Source organism: Salvia hispanica, chromosome 4 (assembly GCF_023119035.1).
Source record: "Salvia hispanica cultivar TCC Black 2014 chromosome 4, UniMelb_Shisp_WGS_1.0, whole genome shotgun sequence".
Lineage (NCBI taxonomy): Eukaryota > Viridiplantae > Streptophyta > Magnoliopsida > Lamiales > Lamiaceae > Salvia > Salvia hispanica.
In genome coordinates this window covers 22,648,009-22,665,074 of record NC_062968.1, presented here as the reverse complement: position 1 = coordinate 22,665,074, position 17,066 = coordinate 22,648,009, and the positions used below count along the sequence as shown (strand labels likewise).

Below are 17,066 nucleotides of genomic sequence, written 5' to 3'. Positions count from 1 at the left end.
TTTGTTTTTTGAAGATATAGAGGATTATTACTTATACTTTGATTGCTTTTGAATTTTAATTACCTTTTGATGATATTCAAAAGGAGTATTTGTGGTTCCCATGGAATGACTCAAGTGAACAGATTTGGAAGTACTCATTTTTAGCCTGCTGGCCTTTGTTTCTAGGGATTGTCTATAACATGGAACCTGAATGGATGCCTTAGAGGTGTTATAAATTTGTAATACATTTACTTTGGTGTCATACTGTTGATAAGGCTAATTTCATGCATTGGTTATGAGGTTAAATTCAGCAGTTTCCTGGGTCTAACACATTTTTTAAGTCAGGTGTGTAGAGGAAAACGCCAGATCCAGGAAGAAGGAAGGAAATTACCTGGTAAAGAAGTCTGGCGGGAAAGTGAGCAGAAGAAAAGAAAAAGTTACTAGACGGAGGAGAATTCTAGATGGAGGGCAGAAAGGAGAATTCAAAGAAGAATCTAGAATATCAACTCCACGCCTATAAATAAGAGCACGCAACACACCAATATGATCTCTCACTTTTGCTCTTAGCTCACTTTTCACACTTCTATACACACACTTAGGGGTTACCAGATTTAAGGGGTCGGGTTCGTAGTAAGATCGTCGTTGTGTACCACCGTCTCTACGAGAGGCGAAGAAACAATTTATTGCTTTCTGTTTTAATTTCTGCTTTTGAATTCCACGAGTCTTCGTTGTTCGAAGCTTGACTTTATTTTGTTGAATCGTTGTTGAAATTGTACTCGTTTAGTTATGGAAGTTTACGTTATGTTTTCGTTTCATGTTTACGTTGCTTGTTGTTTTACCTTGGATGTTTTTCGCACTTGATCTACTGGTTGAGTTGAAATGCGTTGAAATTGTAGTTGATCGGTTGAGTTTGGTTGGATCGGTGTGATCGGAGATGGAAATTGTTGTGGTTTGTTGTGGATGGCTTGGATCCGGAGCGGATGAAGCGTCTGATGCTTAGATCTGTTAAATTTTGCATGGGTTTCGAAGTTTTGTTCCTGTTTTCTTATTTACCTCGTCTAGTGGTAGTAGATCTGTTCTATTTTCTTAGTTAATCGTAATTTGATAGTTTAATTCGACATGTTCTATTCCGATTTGATGTTTACTCTGTTTTTTCTGCATTTGTGATAATGAATTGTTGGTGAAGATGAAGATACTTGTTAGTTAAGTCCATAGTTAGTTATTTGCAGTTTTTCATTCATACATTCGCTATTTAAGGAAATGGTCCTCACAGTCTGTTCTTCATCTGTCTAGGCATTTTAGGGAAACTATTCACTAGGTCTGGTAAATTTCGTCGTTGGAATGTTGTTCTGTTTGCATCTCTGTTTTCGTCATGCATGCTTTCGTTATGTTTTCCTTTTCCTAGGTCTAGCTGTTATAATAGATCATTTACATTTTCCGAGTCTAGTAGTTAAGTTCTCAACCCAAAGTTGCGTGGCAGCAGCCAAAACCCTTGTCCAAAGTCTCTTGAATGCTTTCTTACGCTTCCATCTCTGTGGGATTCGATCCCTACTTCATTATACTAGTTTTTAGTATTGTGGGTTGAGGGTTTTGAAAAGACAGAAAAGATTGCGTACCCAACGATTGAGGATTTCAAAGATTTCTTGAGTTCCTAGACCCTGTGATCTAGCGGATTCTCTGGATCTGAGAAGTCTGACCATTATTTCAAGTACACACAAACACACACCTTCTTGGACTACCTTTTCAACTGTCATTTGTTTATTATTAGACGTTGTCAACCTTCTGATAGGAATTAACATCTTATGGCCAATTTGACAATGACCCCTGAAATGGGCATATTTGATTTATCCTCTCTAATGGGAATAATGCGATCTTTGTTATTTTTTTTTAATAAAGTTTATCTCTACACTATGTCTCTTTGAGATTTTCATGTGTTCGTGCTAAATAGTCATGGCAGATTCGTTATCTTCGATTAATAATAAGTATCTTGAACCCTGCCGGCCCTGAGAGGCTAATTTGTTCGGAGAGGTGTCGAGAGAGTGCCGCCAACCAACGAGGCTCGCATCAAAAAGCTTTTCATTAGACCAAGCACATGAAAATAATTATTTGATCTTGTAGATACCGAGTTTTCTAATTTAAAATTTTAAGTTTATGTGATCTCGTTGAGCTTATAAGATCAAAGTTCTCTTATCCCATATGATACACGCCGGGAAAGGACAATCCATATTTGATAACATGTAACCACCTGATACCCATTTTGTGTTATACTCCCTCCGTCCCGCTTTAGCAGTCTCATTGACTTTTCTGCCCTTTTTTTGTAAAAATGATAAAAAATAGTTAAAGAGGTGAAATGGTAAATTAAGAGAGAGAATAATATAGAGAAGAGTCTTATCTACATTATTGTCTCTCTTACTTTACCGTTTACCCACTTTAACTATTTTTTTATCATTTTTACAAAAAAATAGCAGAAAAGTCAATGAGACTGTTAAAGCGGGACGGAGATAGTATATGGTAAATTTGCTTCATTAAATAGTAGCGATAATTCTTATATCATGTGGAACGTGTCTCTCTTCATTTAACTTGAGATGCATAGATACACGCATGTAACGAAATTGGGCAAAATGGCATTTTGATAGAGTAGTGATTTTAGAAAACTGTCCTATTATATGTATAAATAATAAATAATATACTAAATAGTTTAGCTTTTCAATTCTGGACCTTTAGAAATTTGATATACGCGCATGTAGCAACATTGGCAAAATGGCATTTTGATATAGTAGTGATTTTAGAAAACTGTCGTATTATATGTATAAATAATAAATAATACTAAATAATTAGCTTTTCAATTCTAGACCTTTAGAAATTTGATATAAGCGCATGTAGCGAAATAATAAATAATACTAAATTTCATCGAACCATTATTGTACTCCACTTCATAGGGCACCGATAGCCATTTTCGAGATTGCTAATTTCATCGAACCATTATTGTACGCTGCTTTCGCAAAGATGTTGCCAGTGCCAGCCATTTTCAAGATAATCGGATGACTATATGTTAATGTGGCAAACATAGGTATATGATATTTATTTACATATTTTATTATTTAAATTTATTTGCACTAATTATATCTTCATCTTATCAAAAATTATATCTTCTCTTATTAATCGGAAAATTGGCTATAACTTTTTTTAAAAATTGGTATTTCCCATAATAAAAAAAATTGGTACTATTAAAAATCACCAACTTTTCGAATTGTGCGGATTTCCAATACTAATATTTCTAGCATAAATTTTGCCTACGTGTAATAGTTGGTGCTACATTCCATCTTGCGGGGAAGATGAAACTGATAATTCTATAGATGCTATAGAATTAGTATCAACATTCCACGTAGGCAAAATTTATATAAAAAATTTTAGTGTGGGAAATCTGCCCGATTTGAAAAGTGATTTTTAAGACTGCTTTTAAAGAGAGAAAGTGGGTAAAATATTGGAGAGAGAGAAAAAAAAAGTGGATAAAATATGAGAGAAAATTTTTATATTTTTAGAAATAAGACTATTTTTTGTTGATATCCCAAAATAGCAAAATGACACTATTTTTTTTGTGACGGATAGAGTACTATTCAGAATATCAGATAGGACTATGACTCTTAGTGATTATAAAATACTTCCAACTATATGGCAGCAAGGCAAGGGCAACAACCATGGATATCTGATTAATAAATTGATTGGAAAAATAATAAACTTTCATCAAAATTTGGTATTGCCAATAACGTTTAAACGTGGTCATAAAAATCACTAATTTTTTGAATTGTGCAAATTTCCCACTATAGTTTCCGGCATAAAATTGTCTACGTGTAATACCGACACAAATCCTAGAGCATTGATATCATCATCAGTTTCATCCTTTTCACAAAAGGAAAAGTAGCAATGACTATTACAAATAGATTTTTTTGATAAGCAAAATTTATACCGAAAATTTTATCTAGAAACTCAAACACCAATCTAATAATTTACTAGTAATTTGAAATTAACTCAGCGGTCCAGGTTGGAGTTCAATTTCATAAATTACAGCTGGATTAATTTGAAAGATTTTGTTACCCATTATCTCTTGAAGTGTAAAAATATACTTGGGCCAAACTGATTTTTTTGTTATGGTTAACCATCTATATCTCTTGAAGGGTAAAAACACCATCTATTGTTTTTTGTTTTTTTTTTGTTTGGTTAACCAAACTGATTTTTTAAAGTTAACCGCTATAGCATTTTTTGTTCCTAATCATCATTTAGCGGTTAATCGGACCAACCAAAAGTGCATTATTTGTTTTTTTTGTTTTTATTTAAAGTGGTCGATTCTATATTTTGGACTAGCCCAATTCTGCGAAAAAATCATATGGGCCTTAAAAATACAGTTGGCCCAGACAAACCAGTCCATATCTGAAAATAGGTCAGGTTGGGCAGGTCCGAATATTCATCGGGTCAAAAGAATAAAAAGAGTCCAATTTAGCTCGGCTTCATGTTCGACTATCAACAGTTATTTAAGCGTTAAGAAACAAATAATTCATGGTAATAAAACAAGAGGAAAAATGCAACTTTAATTAAGGATGAATTTGCCCATAAAGTATGAAATATAAATATTACTTGTACATTAATTAGGGATAGATGAAGCAAATATGCCATATTATATACTCCTCTATTCCTATTTATATAAATAGTCTACTTTCAATACTTCTACGCATAAAATATATGCTCCTATTTAATAAAATATTATAAGAATGCATTTGGACTATTGTGCCCCTTATTAATTGACTTGCATCAAATATTGTTATTTTAGCAAAACAAACTAGTAGGACTATTAAAATTATGAAAGTTGACTACTATTATATAAAATATCTCAAAAATAACTAATGAGAAAATATAATTAATGTGGGCTGTTACAGCTCAAAAAAGATTGAGGAAATTTTGAAATAAACGCGTATAATATAAGAAAGAAGTTTGTATTTTTCAGGCTATATTAATACATTAATACAAAAATACAATGGGCAGATAAGATTTTTCAGTTTACTTTTCTAATGTGAGTGAATGGAGATAGGTTTGTAATTATTATGAGTGAATGCAGATGAGTTTGTAATTATGATTAAAGATAGGATGTGAAGATATGTGCAGATAAGTATGCTACTTTTGACTTATAGGAGTATATTCCTTTTTTTAAATATATGAAAAAATGTAATACATACTGGTGGAATACATCTATAAAAGTTGTATATTTGTTGAGAATAAGTATTAATGCTACGAAATTGTGGTTTTATAATTTTACAGGCTTGAGAGTGGGTATATCACCTTTGCAAATTTTTTATTGATAAATGAGGATCAATTGAAAGGTTGCGGTTGCATTCAAATATGAGTTATTTAGTTCCGGATATTAATCACTCTGTCAATGATAACATATGAAGATAAGATTTTGACGTTGGGGACCCAGGTCATTTGTGGAATAATTTTTTCGGAATCGACATCATCGTAAATAGTAATAGGCCTGTGGCATAAAATGTAGTAAGAGATAATGATGAATAACAAGAAAAGAATAATAAAAATTTGATTGGAACTATAAGTATATAGAGTTATCGTTAAATTCATATTTTAAATTTTTTTATTTATAATGAGTAAACAAAAATAAAAACTCGATCTTAGTGAAAAATAAAAATCACGTGAATAAGTAAATCAGAAAATAAACGTAAAAATACTTAAAAAATGAAACTTAAAGGTGAAAATTGTGCATATAAGTAAAATTTAAATATAAAAATAGGCGAAAATAATTGTGCTAAATACATTAGAAAATAAGATGAAATAACACTAAAATTCGGATATATATAAATAAAATAGCGATAGGGTCAATTTTTAGATATAAAAGTGTTAAGAAACTAAAATAAGAAATGGACATAATAGTGCAAATAAAATAGGTAAAAGGAATGGATTTGCCGCCGAGATTCGAACTTAGGGACAAAAAGGAGCAAGATTCTAAATATGCATGGGTTCACATAAAACTCGCGCGAACATTTATCACGTCTTGTTTTGCATGAATTCACGTTACCGTTACTAGTAACTAACCTTCATCCCATAATTGACAACCGATACAAATTTCTACAAATATATAACTCGCACATTCAATCATCACGTCTTGTGTTGCATGGGTCCACGTTAAACATTACTAGTAACTAACAATATTCCCATGCTTGATAGTCAATACGGATTGAAAACACATATAACTCGCGCGAACAATTATTACGTATTGTGCTGCATGGATTATTGTTACCGTTACTAGTAACTGAATTTCGTCCCATATTAGACATTCGATACAATTATTTATTAAAAAAGGCAAAACCCACACAACCAATTATTATTGTCCTGCGTTGCATGGATTCACGTTAATGTTGCTACGTAACTGACCGTTGTCCCATATCCAGTAGTCGATATATATTTAAAAAAAATGCACACAATTAATTATCACAGTCTTACGTTGCATGTATTCACGCTAGCAACATACACTCGTCTCATGCTCGATGATGAACACAAGACTGAAAAAACTTTTGAATTGGGCATGTTCGTTACTTAATCATAGTAAGTAGTAGTAGTATTTTTCAACAAAAAACCTGAAATCTGTAAAGTCTACATAATTCATGTGATGATAAGTCAAAGATAGTTGAATCTATAATTGAAGATAATCATATATGGAAAAGAGCGGGAGATATTTTTGCACAAATCCAGAAAAATGTAATTCCGAAAAAGAAAAGCGAAAAATGAAAAGAGAGAGAATCGAAGAGAGATTTGTGTGTGTAATTCACACCTGTCAAAGGAGGAAGCACTATATATAGAGCGGCAGAAGCAGAAGCCCCTCTCATTCTTCAGCTGCCAACGGCGGGAAATCAATTTTTCGTTTCCGCCATTGAAAAACCCTAACAAAAAATCACCTCATTATCCCCCACAGCCACAGGGGGAGAAGAAGAGCCATGGCTGCCGACGCATTACCTGAAAACGGCGGTGCGAAGCTCAGCGACAACGATGAATTTCACACGAGCGGCGCGCCGCTCAAGTACATCCCGCTCTGCGAGGTGTACTCCGCTACATCTCCCCGCGTCACCGCATCCGGATCGAAGAAGGTCAAGGCTGCAGCCAGGAAGCCGCCGCAAACCAACGGCCATGGTCAATTGACGGAGCACCCGATCACGCCGGAGTCTCAGTTCGCTGTCGTCTACTCGAGGCGCCGGAGGAGGGCGGAGAGCACCAATTTCATGAAGGGGCTGCTTCCGGAGAGTGTGAATGCGGAATCGGAGGTTGACGGTAGGGCGGAGGGGGCTGTCATGAAGCGGAGGAGGTTTCGGGATGTGGAAGTGGGGAGTGATTGTAAGTTGTCGGGGGAATCCGATGCTCCGGCGCCGTTGAGTGATGATCTTGACAAAACTAACTGTAAAATTGTTCGGGAAAACAGGAATGTGTGTAAAATTGATAGTAGTAGCAAGACGAAAAAACAAAAAAATGATTCTTCGGAGACTGCTGAAAAGAATTCAGGAGCTGGACGGATGAGGAGATGGGTCCGGTATGTGTTGGTCCATTTTCTAGCCTTTTTGTGCTCAAGTTCACAGGTTGATGATGTTTTCATGGTGTATGTACTTTGTTTTTTTGGTGCAGGCTGAGTTTCGATGGAGTTGATCCTGAGAAGTTCATTGAGTTACAATGCAAGGTCAGAACTTTGATAGCCAATAACAGTAATAATTACATTTCACATATGGACTTCAGTTTATTGATCTGCTGGAAACAATAGGACAATCTGTATAACTTTCACATGTAATTGATCTCTTGTATTTCATGTTCAAATTATTGCTGAATGGAACAGGTCTACTGGCCACTGGATGCAAGCTGGTATTGTGCCCATATAACAGGGTACAATTCTGAGACTGGTCAGCACCATGTAATGCTCTTTTACTTAACACTAATTTAATTAACGTATATCTATATTATGCGCCTTAGTTAATGCTGGCACATTGGTAATATGTGGGGGGAACTATGCAGTTGAAGTATGAGGATGGAGAGCAAGAAGAGCTGGTTTTATCTGATGAACGTATAAAGTTTTATATCTCTTCCAAGGAGATGCAAATTATGGAGTTGAAGTTATGTGAGAAGAGCTCTGAAGCTGATGAACTTGATGCTAACGAGATGATGGTTTTGGCCGCCACTTTAGATGATGATTGCGAAGAGATTGAGACTGGTGATCTAATTTGGGCTAAACTTACTGGTTTGTCACTATCTCCTTCTGGTTTTGCATTAAGTTTAAAAGCTGGTCTATCTGGTGGACTGCACTACCTGATCATTGCAGTTTAGTTCATTTTCATTTAAGAGTTCTGATATCTGATGGGTTCAGATAAGTAAAGATAGAAAGGTTTCAAGAACTTTGATATCAGTAAGACAGTAAGACAATACAGAAATGGTTTCCTTTGCCTTTTCTCACATCACCAGGAGCATATTAAAAGCACGCACTATTGTTTCATTCTGTGTGCATAAGTATTTCGCTCATCCTTTCCAGCCCCTGCACCTAATCTTTTTTTTTTTTCTAATATGATTGCCCTTTGCAGCATATTTTCTGTTTTTGTGGTATCAGGGAATTTGTGTTCTCCCATGTTCTGTTTCTTTCTGTTGCAATATATGCTGGCTGCCTGAGGCTCCTCTTTTGTTATTTTGTACACATTACTTTCTCATTTTTACAAGTTTTCTAAACATATGCTGTTACCTGTATTTTGCTCTGATGTAGGACATGCTGCATGGCCAGCAATTGTTTTAGACGAATCTCATGTGGGTAAACACAAGGGATTGAACAAAATTTCTGGAGAGAAGTCCGTGATTGTACAATTCTTTGGCACCTATGATTTTGCTAGGTATTATTAATGACTTAAAGTTGAAGATTCTTTGGAGAGTGATTGTTTTGCTAAAAATTGGTCACCATTCAGTCTTCTCCATTTATATTTGCTTTTTTATCAGGGTTCCGCGCAAACAAGTTATCCAATTCCTCAAGGGCCTTCTTTCGTCCTGTCATTCAAAGTGCAAGAAACCTAGTTTTGTTCGAGGATTGGAGGAGGCAAAAGTGTGAGTCATTAATTAATCTGCATTGTTAGATTATCATGCTATATTTTTTGTTCAGTACTAATGCTGTCAGACAAGAGACACAAAGTATTCTTAGGATGGTTGCGAATTTGTAATTCATGTCTGCTTCTTTTTAGTCATCTTTTCTTCAGTTTTCTGTTTCCATAGGCAAAGTGATTTGACCTTAAACCTTAGCACACTAGCTTTCTTTGTCTGGACTTTGGATTTTGGGGTAAATGAGATGGCTATGGTACTAGCTGAGCCTCAAAATGAAGAAGTGCCTCATTAAACTGGGTGTTCAATTGTGTTGGATGAGTTGGAGACACAACCTGGCAAACTCTAAATATGACGTTTCATGTTTGCATGTTTAGAATTTCTTTTGGATTTTCTCTTCCATAGGCATCTTACTCACAATGTTACTCTCTTGAAACCTTATTTGACTGATTGTTGCCATACACCTAATTCTTAAGATGTATTCAGATATCTTAGTGAACAGCGGCTACCTGAAAGTATGCAGCAGCTGCGAGATGGTGTTGAAGGTGATGTTGAGGATAATAGAAGCAGGGAGAATGAAGATGGTGCTGACTCGGATGGTGAGTCTATAAGCCATGATGAGATACTTAAGAAACTTGATGATCTCAAAAGCTCTAAATTGGAAGATGGAGAGCTGCAAATAGTAAGCCTCGGTAAGTCATGTTAATTTATCATATTCATAATATATGGCTGCATTTGTTGCTTTCTCTAGTTTATAAATTAGTCCTTGTTTGTTTTCTCTGGGCACTACATTGTGTTATTGAATATGTAGTAAGGACCTTCAATGCTGCAACTTTCTGTTGGTGGTCCTTGGTGCTTAGTACCTTTTACGAGGCAGGAGCTCCACGGTAATTGACAAATCAGTTTGTGCATGTGAATCATTATGCAGGAAAGATTGTCAGAGACTCCAGCAATTTCCAAAATGAGAAATACATATGGCCCGAGGGTTATAGTGCTGTAAGGAAGTTCACATCTTTTTCAGGTGAATTATTAATTGCTAAGGTGTTTCTGTTATTTCACTTTGCTCATTATGATTTATACTCATCACTTATATCACTTTACATTGCACTTTCTGCTTCAGATCCAACTGTGCATACTATGTATAAGATGGAAGTACTGCGAGATGTTGACTCGAGGACAAGACCTCTATTTAAAGTTACAGGAGATAATGGAGAAGAGGTATCAGATAAAGCTATCTTATCAAATTTGTTTGACAGCTTTTACCTTTCTCAGTATGTTTTCCTTTTTATTTGCCGTTCTATTTTCCTTCCGTGTAGTTATGCCTTCCCTGCCTGAGGTTTGTATTTAGTGTTTCATATTTAAAATAAATTGGTAAACTTGTAAATTTCTCTGGAAGAGTGATCATGCCAATGCCAGACGGCTTAGTAAAAGTAGCAAAAAGCACACCTTTTGTGATGCTTGCTTTGGTTCCGCACACTTAGTTACTGCCTACTCATGAGGCGGCATACTTAAGATTTGTCATGTTGTCTTTGTCTTTCTTTTGCAGTTCAATGGACCAACTCCATCAGCTTGCTGGAATAAAATTTACAAAAAGATCAGGAACGTGCAAATCAGAAATAAAGACAATAAAGCTGATCAGAAATTTTCCTCTGGTTCTTATATGTTTGGTTTTTCCCACCCAAAAGTTTTCAGAATCATAAAGGTACTTATTCACTAAACCTGATTATTTATTCTAAAATCATAGTAATCTTTTTTATAGTCATCTATGTACCTTAATTTATTTACCAGTCTACCTAGTTTGGTTGTCAAAATATCTTGTGAATTGTGACACATTAGGCTCATTTGATTTGTTTTTGGTGGAACTGTACTTGGCTCACTTATGCCTTTATAGCCTTTATATTAATGTAGTATTATATTTTACAGGAGATGTCGCGATCAGCGGCGAAGTCTTCCCTGTTGGCCTCTAGGAAAATGAAAAACTCATCTGTTGGTTACAGACCTGTTACAGTTACATGGATGGACCTTGACAAGTGCAATGTTTGCCATATGGATGAGGTTTGTTTTTTATTTTTGTGGAAAAGGATTGACTCCTAACTCAGGTTTCAATTTGCTTCTGTCATTGACTCATTTCATGTTTTCTTCTGGTTTGATTAAGTCTAGATTGCCTGAGTTACCAGGAAGTGTGGTTTGCTGCATTTTTTCTAATATATTTAAACATCATTTCATTACCAGCAAAACTATATTGCATATTTGTTGAATAATAATGATTTCGATATATAATTCAGGAGTACGAGAACAATTTATTTCTTCAGTGTGACAAATGCAGAATGATGGTAAGTCTATATCTTGCGACATTTATTATCTGCTTTGTCTTCAAATGAAGCATTGATCCATTATTTACATTAATTCAGCGCTGGCCCTCCTTGCTGTCAAGGAGTCATTGTTATAAATAGCTTTCCTTTTTTGTTTTCTAAAATTATTCTGTGTTATGTTAGAGAGGCTTGCTCACTCAATTAATTTTTTTACTGATTTCAATTGTTAGTTTTAGCAACCCCAGAATGATTTATGCAACTCAAGTGTTGTCCTGTATACCTATTCAGGTTCATGCTAGATGCTACGGAGAACTAGAGCCCAGTGATGGAGTGCTTTGGTTATGCAACTTATGCCGTCCTGGAGCACCCGAATCTCCTCTATGCTGCCTCTGTCCTGTAGTAGGTACTTAAAAGATTAATACTACTTTGATATTTCAACTTCTTCATAGGGTCCATTTGGTGTATTCAATAATCAATAAATAAAACCAGCTTGATGGTCTGAATAAATTTAATTTCAGGAGGTGCTATGAAACCCACCACCAATGACAGTTGGGCTCATCTGGCTTGCGCCATTTGGATTCCAGGTTTATATTTTCCCCCTACATTATACAAGTTCATGCCTTATTCTTTTGAATTAAAATTCTTAGCTTACTCATCTATTTTCATGCAGAAACATGTTTATTAGATGTTAAAAAAATGGAACCTATTGATGGGATTGATCGAATCAACAAGGTATCTCGGTCTCCTATCTCTTTCTAACTCTGCCTAATTTAACTTTTTGTGTGTGTCCCAGTTGATCACCAATCATGGAGAAGCATATTTGCCCTACAATCTTTCCTGATCTACTTTGCAGATATTTCCTTGTGGGGGAATGTGTTATTCTGCACTATCTTTACATGGCATTGGTTATGTACTCTACATGATTGAACATTAGCTGATAGTTCTTTTTTTCTGTGAAGGATCGGTGGAAGCTACTTTGCAGCATCTGTCACGTTTCTCATGGAGCGTGCATACAGGTAGATATTGTTTTTTGCCCTTATGAAATTAAAATATGGATTGAATTTTAGCTGATAGTTCATATTTTCCTGACAAATGCCTTCTCTAGAAACTTTGGCGTGTTCATCTTATTTTCTTCTTTTGAAAATCTAAAATTATCTGTGTATTCCATTATATTTATATATATCATGTCTCTTCAGTGCTCCAACATTAATTGTCGTGTGTCATACCATCCCCTGTGTGCACGTGCTGCCGGCTTTTGCCTCGAGGTATGATGTTTGGGTATTTAAACCATGTGCTTAAGCATACTCCATTAGTTGTGGAAACTTCTCTTCTTACCTGGGATCGTCTATTGCATATGTAGACTGAGGACATGGATAGAGTCCACACAGCTCCTCTCGATGAGGATGACGAGTATCGGTCCATTCAGCTTCTTTCTTTCTGTGAGAGACACAGGCCCAAGTCTAATGAAAATGTGGCTTCTGACAAACAAATTGTTCAAAAGGCTACTGAAGATGAACATGCTGAATATATTCCACCTATAAACCCTAGCGGTTGCGCTCGCACTGGTATAGTCATATCTACTGTGCTCCCAACTTTTGATAAGATTTTCAGTTTCATGATTTTGTTTTTGTCTGATGGAATATATCATTTTCTCTAATCATGTTATATAGCTATTAATTTTCTATTTTGGAATTCAATAAGGGAGAGGCTTAAACTCTGTTTAGCTTGACAAAATAGGTGATTAGCTAAATCACTCTGCTTGGGTCTATGTTCTGCTCTAAGCTAGTCTACTATAATAACTAAAGTTGTAAGTAGGATTGCTCTATGTTTAAGAGGATCTCTTTGGATATAAAGGAGCATTATATTCATGGACATCTAATTTTCCTTTTTCCATGTCTGTTAGAAATTTATGATTACCGGAAGAAGCGGGAAAAAAATGGACAAGATGGTCCGTCATCAAAGCGCTTGTATGTGGAGAACGTGCCACATATACCAGGTGGGTTCAGCCATCATATGCCCTTGTGGAACAAAACGTCCTCAAATGAACCTGGTAGTTCCAAGCACTCTGTAGACCTTCTGGAGTTAAGAAGCTTGCAACTAAAGTCATCTCGTGAGTTTCTTTCAGTTGCTGATAAGTACAACCACATGAGGGAGACCTATAGGAGGAGACTGGCATATGGTAATCTTTCTTATACTAGTGGTTTAGTTTTAAATTCTTATTGTTGTTAAGGTTTCTCTTTCATGGACGTGGGTTCCATAATCTTGCCTTTTGATTCAATAGATTAGCTGTGAGTACTCTATTTAATTGTTTACCTTTTGAAAATGATTTGGCCACAGGGAAGTCTCGTATACATGGTTTTGGTGTCTTCACTAAACTTCCATATAAAGCTGGAGACATGGTAAATTGCTATGACAGAAATCTCTTTCTAATTTTTGGGGTTCTATATATTAAGTTACCATTCTGTTGCATTTAAGGTGATTGAGTATACTGGGGACATTATTCGGGGTTCAGTAGCCGACAGAAGAGAACACTTGTCTTACAACAAACTTGTGGTAAGTGCCTACTTATAATCTAATTTTCCTATTAAAATGTATTTTCTCCTGTAGCTTCCTATGATATATATATCTGCCGAGTGTCGTTATTTGCTTCGTATTATCTCTAGCCTCTTTAGCTTATCAAAATGCCATTTGTTTGTGTTATTCTTTTTATCCCTTTGTTTGTAATATATTCATCGATTCCATATTGAATGACCTTCAGCTGTAAGTCTGCATCAGTATTGAGTGTTGGTAGCTCATCTCACTTAAAACTGCTTATAAAGTGCCAGTAGATATCCGTTTTTGGATCATCCTAACATTTCTTCCGTGCAGGGTGCTGGAACTTATATGTTCCGGATTGATGATAACCGTGTTTTAGATGCCACCAAGTCAGGAAGCATAGCACATTTGATTAACCACTCATGTGAAGTATGTATCGATATTAGCAGCTTTACTGTTTAGTTTTAAGTTGACCTCCAGAAGACTAACTGTTTCCTCTTACAGTCAAACTGTTATTCAAGAGTCATTACTGTCAATGACCAGAACCACATAATTATATTCGCGAAGCGAGACATCAATTATGGTGAAGAACTAACATATGATTACAGGTTTTCTACCTTGTCCAGCTATTGTACTTTTTTTTTCAGTAAGTGTACTCATGTTTTCTTGTGTGGCAGATTTTCTTCAATTGGTGAACGACTAGCCTGTTATTGTGGATCATCTAAATGCCGGGGTGTAGTGAATGACGTTGAGTCTGAAGAAAGAGTTAAAAAACTACATGTACCCAGCAGTGAATTGACAGATTGGAAAGGAGAATAAAAGAGGTCAGTTATTCCATATAGTCCTCAATAATTTCCATAATATAATAAATGAATACTTAAGAGCCTTTTGCTTGACAATGGCGGAGTCTGTAATGAAATGAAGAGTTTTATTTGCAATCTCTTTCTTATTTTTTTGTTTATGCTGTTGAAGATTCTATGTCTACATGAATTGCTGTTGTCTTACCGAATTCTTTCCTTGTCTAAAACTGAATATGCCACTCTGTTTCTCATTAACCATGAAGAGTGTACTAGCTTGCATTCTTAAGGTTTATTTCAACATCGTGTTACTCTAATACACGATGCATTCATCCGATTCAGAAAGCTCCACATTCGAGAGTCATCTAAAACCTTGCTGAATCTCCATGTGTTCCATCCATCTTTCTCAATATTTCTAACATTACATGTCTGATCGATTTGGTTAGTGTTGCATCATATTGTGCTTCTTAATTTCTCAATCTCTTCGTATGGGTTGTGCATCCACCCATTTTCTTTTTACTGTGATACTTGCAAGATGAGAGTTACACTCATATTTCTAGCACTGATGGATGTTTGCATATATATACATTGTGCAGAAGCTTGTTTTGGCGCACCATGGAATCGGGGAAGAGCATGGAAGATGTTGCCGTGGATGGCCATTGCTGAGCAAGAGATGTCTGTACCTCCTTATTTTATTTTGCCCAGAAACTACAGTATATTGCTACATAGGATAAGACCAATAAGGATTCTCAATTCTTAATTTATTTCTCATGTCTGTAAAAAGAAAAGGTTTTGCCTCTGATTGAGAGGTGATTCCTTTATCAGTTGGGAGCTATTTTTTCTTCTTTTATTGAAAGAAAAACCACAGTTTCGGTAACACCTGTTTGTCCCTTTCATTATTTTATTTTGTTCTTTTTTTCAAATTGCCAAATAAGCAGAAATTTAAAGGCCGCGTAATGGTAGACCCAAACCCAAGACTTTTAGACTTAGGGCATTTAACCACTCTATCACTAGGCTAATTTACACAATCTATTTTGTTCCTTGTTTTATTGAAAAAAATAGTAGTTGTGTATACATAAATAAGGATATCAATTGAGTCAATTTGTATCTCTTCTTGAAAGAAACAGTTTGTGTATGTTTAAATAGAAATGTAAACTGGGGCAACTCACTCATGTTCGGGCATATCTTCTTATTAGGTTGTTAAGATATATGGGTCATACTATAATTTTTCAGATTATAAATTATCACTCTAATGTTTAAATTAAAGGTAGACTTGGATCAATTGAACTAAAGTTTTTTACTGTATCATTTTTTGGTTATTTGATTATTAGAAATTAAATTAACTTAGTAGTGCTCAATATTTAAATGATTCAATATTAATTTTAATATCTAAAAAAAGCCAAAATTCAGAGCATCCACAATAAGAATAGGCCAGTCACCCTCTCTCCCTGCCACGTCAGCATTTCCTCAAATAGGTCAGTAATAGGCCAGCAGCAATAAAAATAATTCAAAAATAACTACATTTACGGAATTAAATTTACGATTAAATTACGGAATTAAATTTAGGAGACATATACGGGAAAATCCATTCATTTCATTAAAAAAAAAGATACATAGATAAAAAAAAAATACATGATTTTTTTGAAAAAAAAATGGGCTTCCACACACGAGCCCCGCCACTCTCTACTCCTCGTCGTCGCCGCCGCCGCCGTCCTCGCCGCCACCACCCGGGGTATCTGAGCCCGCGTCCGAACCCCCCACCAATGCCCTCGAGGCATCCAAATCCACCCGCATGTTCTCGAGCATCGAGTGGAGAAACCTCTTCTCCGTGGGGTCAGTTGCGGCCTTTCACTCTTGGAAGACCTTGTACATCCGTTTCCTCCGTCTTTGCACGCGAGAATAAGGTGTACGCGCGTGGGGGGGCGGGGTGCCGAGATGACCTCCTGGGGCGATAGGGGAGATCCTCCCCTCGCTACCCGTGGACTAGTTGTTGTTGTCCATCGCTTGATATTGCTCTTGTATAGAAATTTAGAGAGAGAAAACTCGTTAAAACAAGTGGTGCAAATGAAAATGAAACTAAAATCGCGTATATATAGGTTTTCCAAAAAAAAATTTTAAAAAAAAACCAATGGCGCTGGCAGATCGCTGGCCGATCGGCACGCCACAATGGCGGCCAGCGCCCTCAAATCGGCTAGCCCACGCCGATTTTCTCGCTGATTCTCGGCTGGCTGATGCAATAGTTCGGCTAGTGACGCGAATCGGTTAGTCGGTCGGCTAGCCGCTATTGTGGATGCTCTCATAAGCCAAGAATATTAGGGTCAGAAGATTA

The 17,066-nt window shown here is 36.0% G+C and overlaps 1 protein-coding gene across 2 annotated transcripts; it reads left to right on the top strand.

Annotated features, from left to right (window-relative positions):
* The first annotated feature begins 6,734 nt into the window (after positions 1–6,734).
* LOC125223842 (histone-lysine N-methyltransferase ATX2-like) lies at positions 6,735–15,614 on the top strand. 2 transcript variants are annotated; one of them, XM_048127138.1, is made up of 26 exons: positions 6,735–7,561; positions 7,654–7,705; positions 7,859–7,933; positions 8,035–8,257; positions 8,771–8,894; positions 8,998–9,102; positions 9,580–9,785; positions 10,022–10,114; positions 10,214–10,311; positions 10,640–10,795; positions 11,017–11,148; positions 11,379–11,426; positions 11,694–11,808; positions 11,924–11,989; positions 12,076–12,137; positions 12,365–12,421; positions 12,602–12,670; positions 12,766–12,970; positions 13,309–13,455; positions 13,531–13,584; positions 13,743–13,804; positions 13,881–13,958; positions 14,274–14,369; positions 14,445–14,548; positions 14,618–14,764; positions 15,334–15,614. In XM_048127138.1, the coding sequence occupies exons 1-25, from the start codon at positions 6,975–6,977 to the stop codon at positions 14,757–14,759; spliced, it is 3,156 nt and encodes a 1,051-aa protein (XP_047983095.1). In that variant the 5' UTR covers positions 6,735–6,974; the 3' UTR covers positions 14,760–14,764; positions 15,334–15,614. The 2 variants fall into 2 exon arrangements, with proteins under 2 accessions (XP_047983095.1, XP_047983094.1); XM_048127137.1 differs by having other exon boundaries at positions 13,309–13,584.
* Positions 15,615–17,066: the final 1,452 nt, after the last annotated feature.

Excerpts from the sequence above, each read along its gene's own strand:
- LOC125223842 (XM_048127137.1), top strand. The coding sequence starts at position 6,975 with ATGGCTGCCGACGCATTACCTGAAAACGGCGGTGCGAAGCTCAGCGAC. Across the intron at positions 13,585-13,742 it reads TAGGAGGAGACTGGCATATG|GGAAGTCTCGTATACATGGT; the intron begins GTAATCTTTCTT and ends ATTTGGCCACAG. Across the intron at positions 13,959-14,273 it reads TGTCTTACAACAAACTTGTG|GGTGCTGGAACTTATATGTT; the intron begins GTAAGTGCCTAC and ends TCTTCCGTGCAG.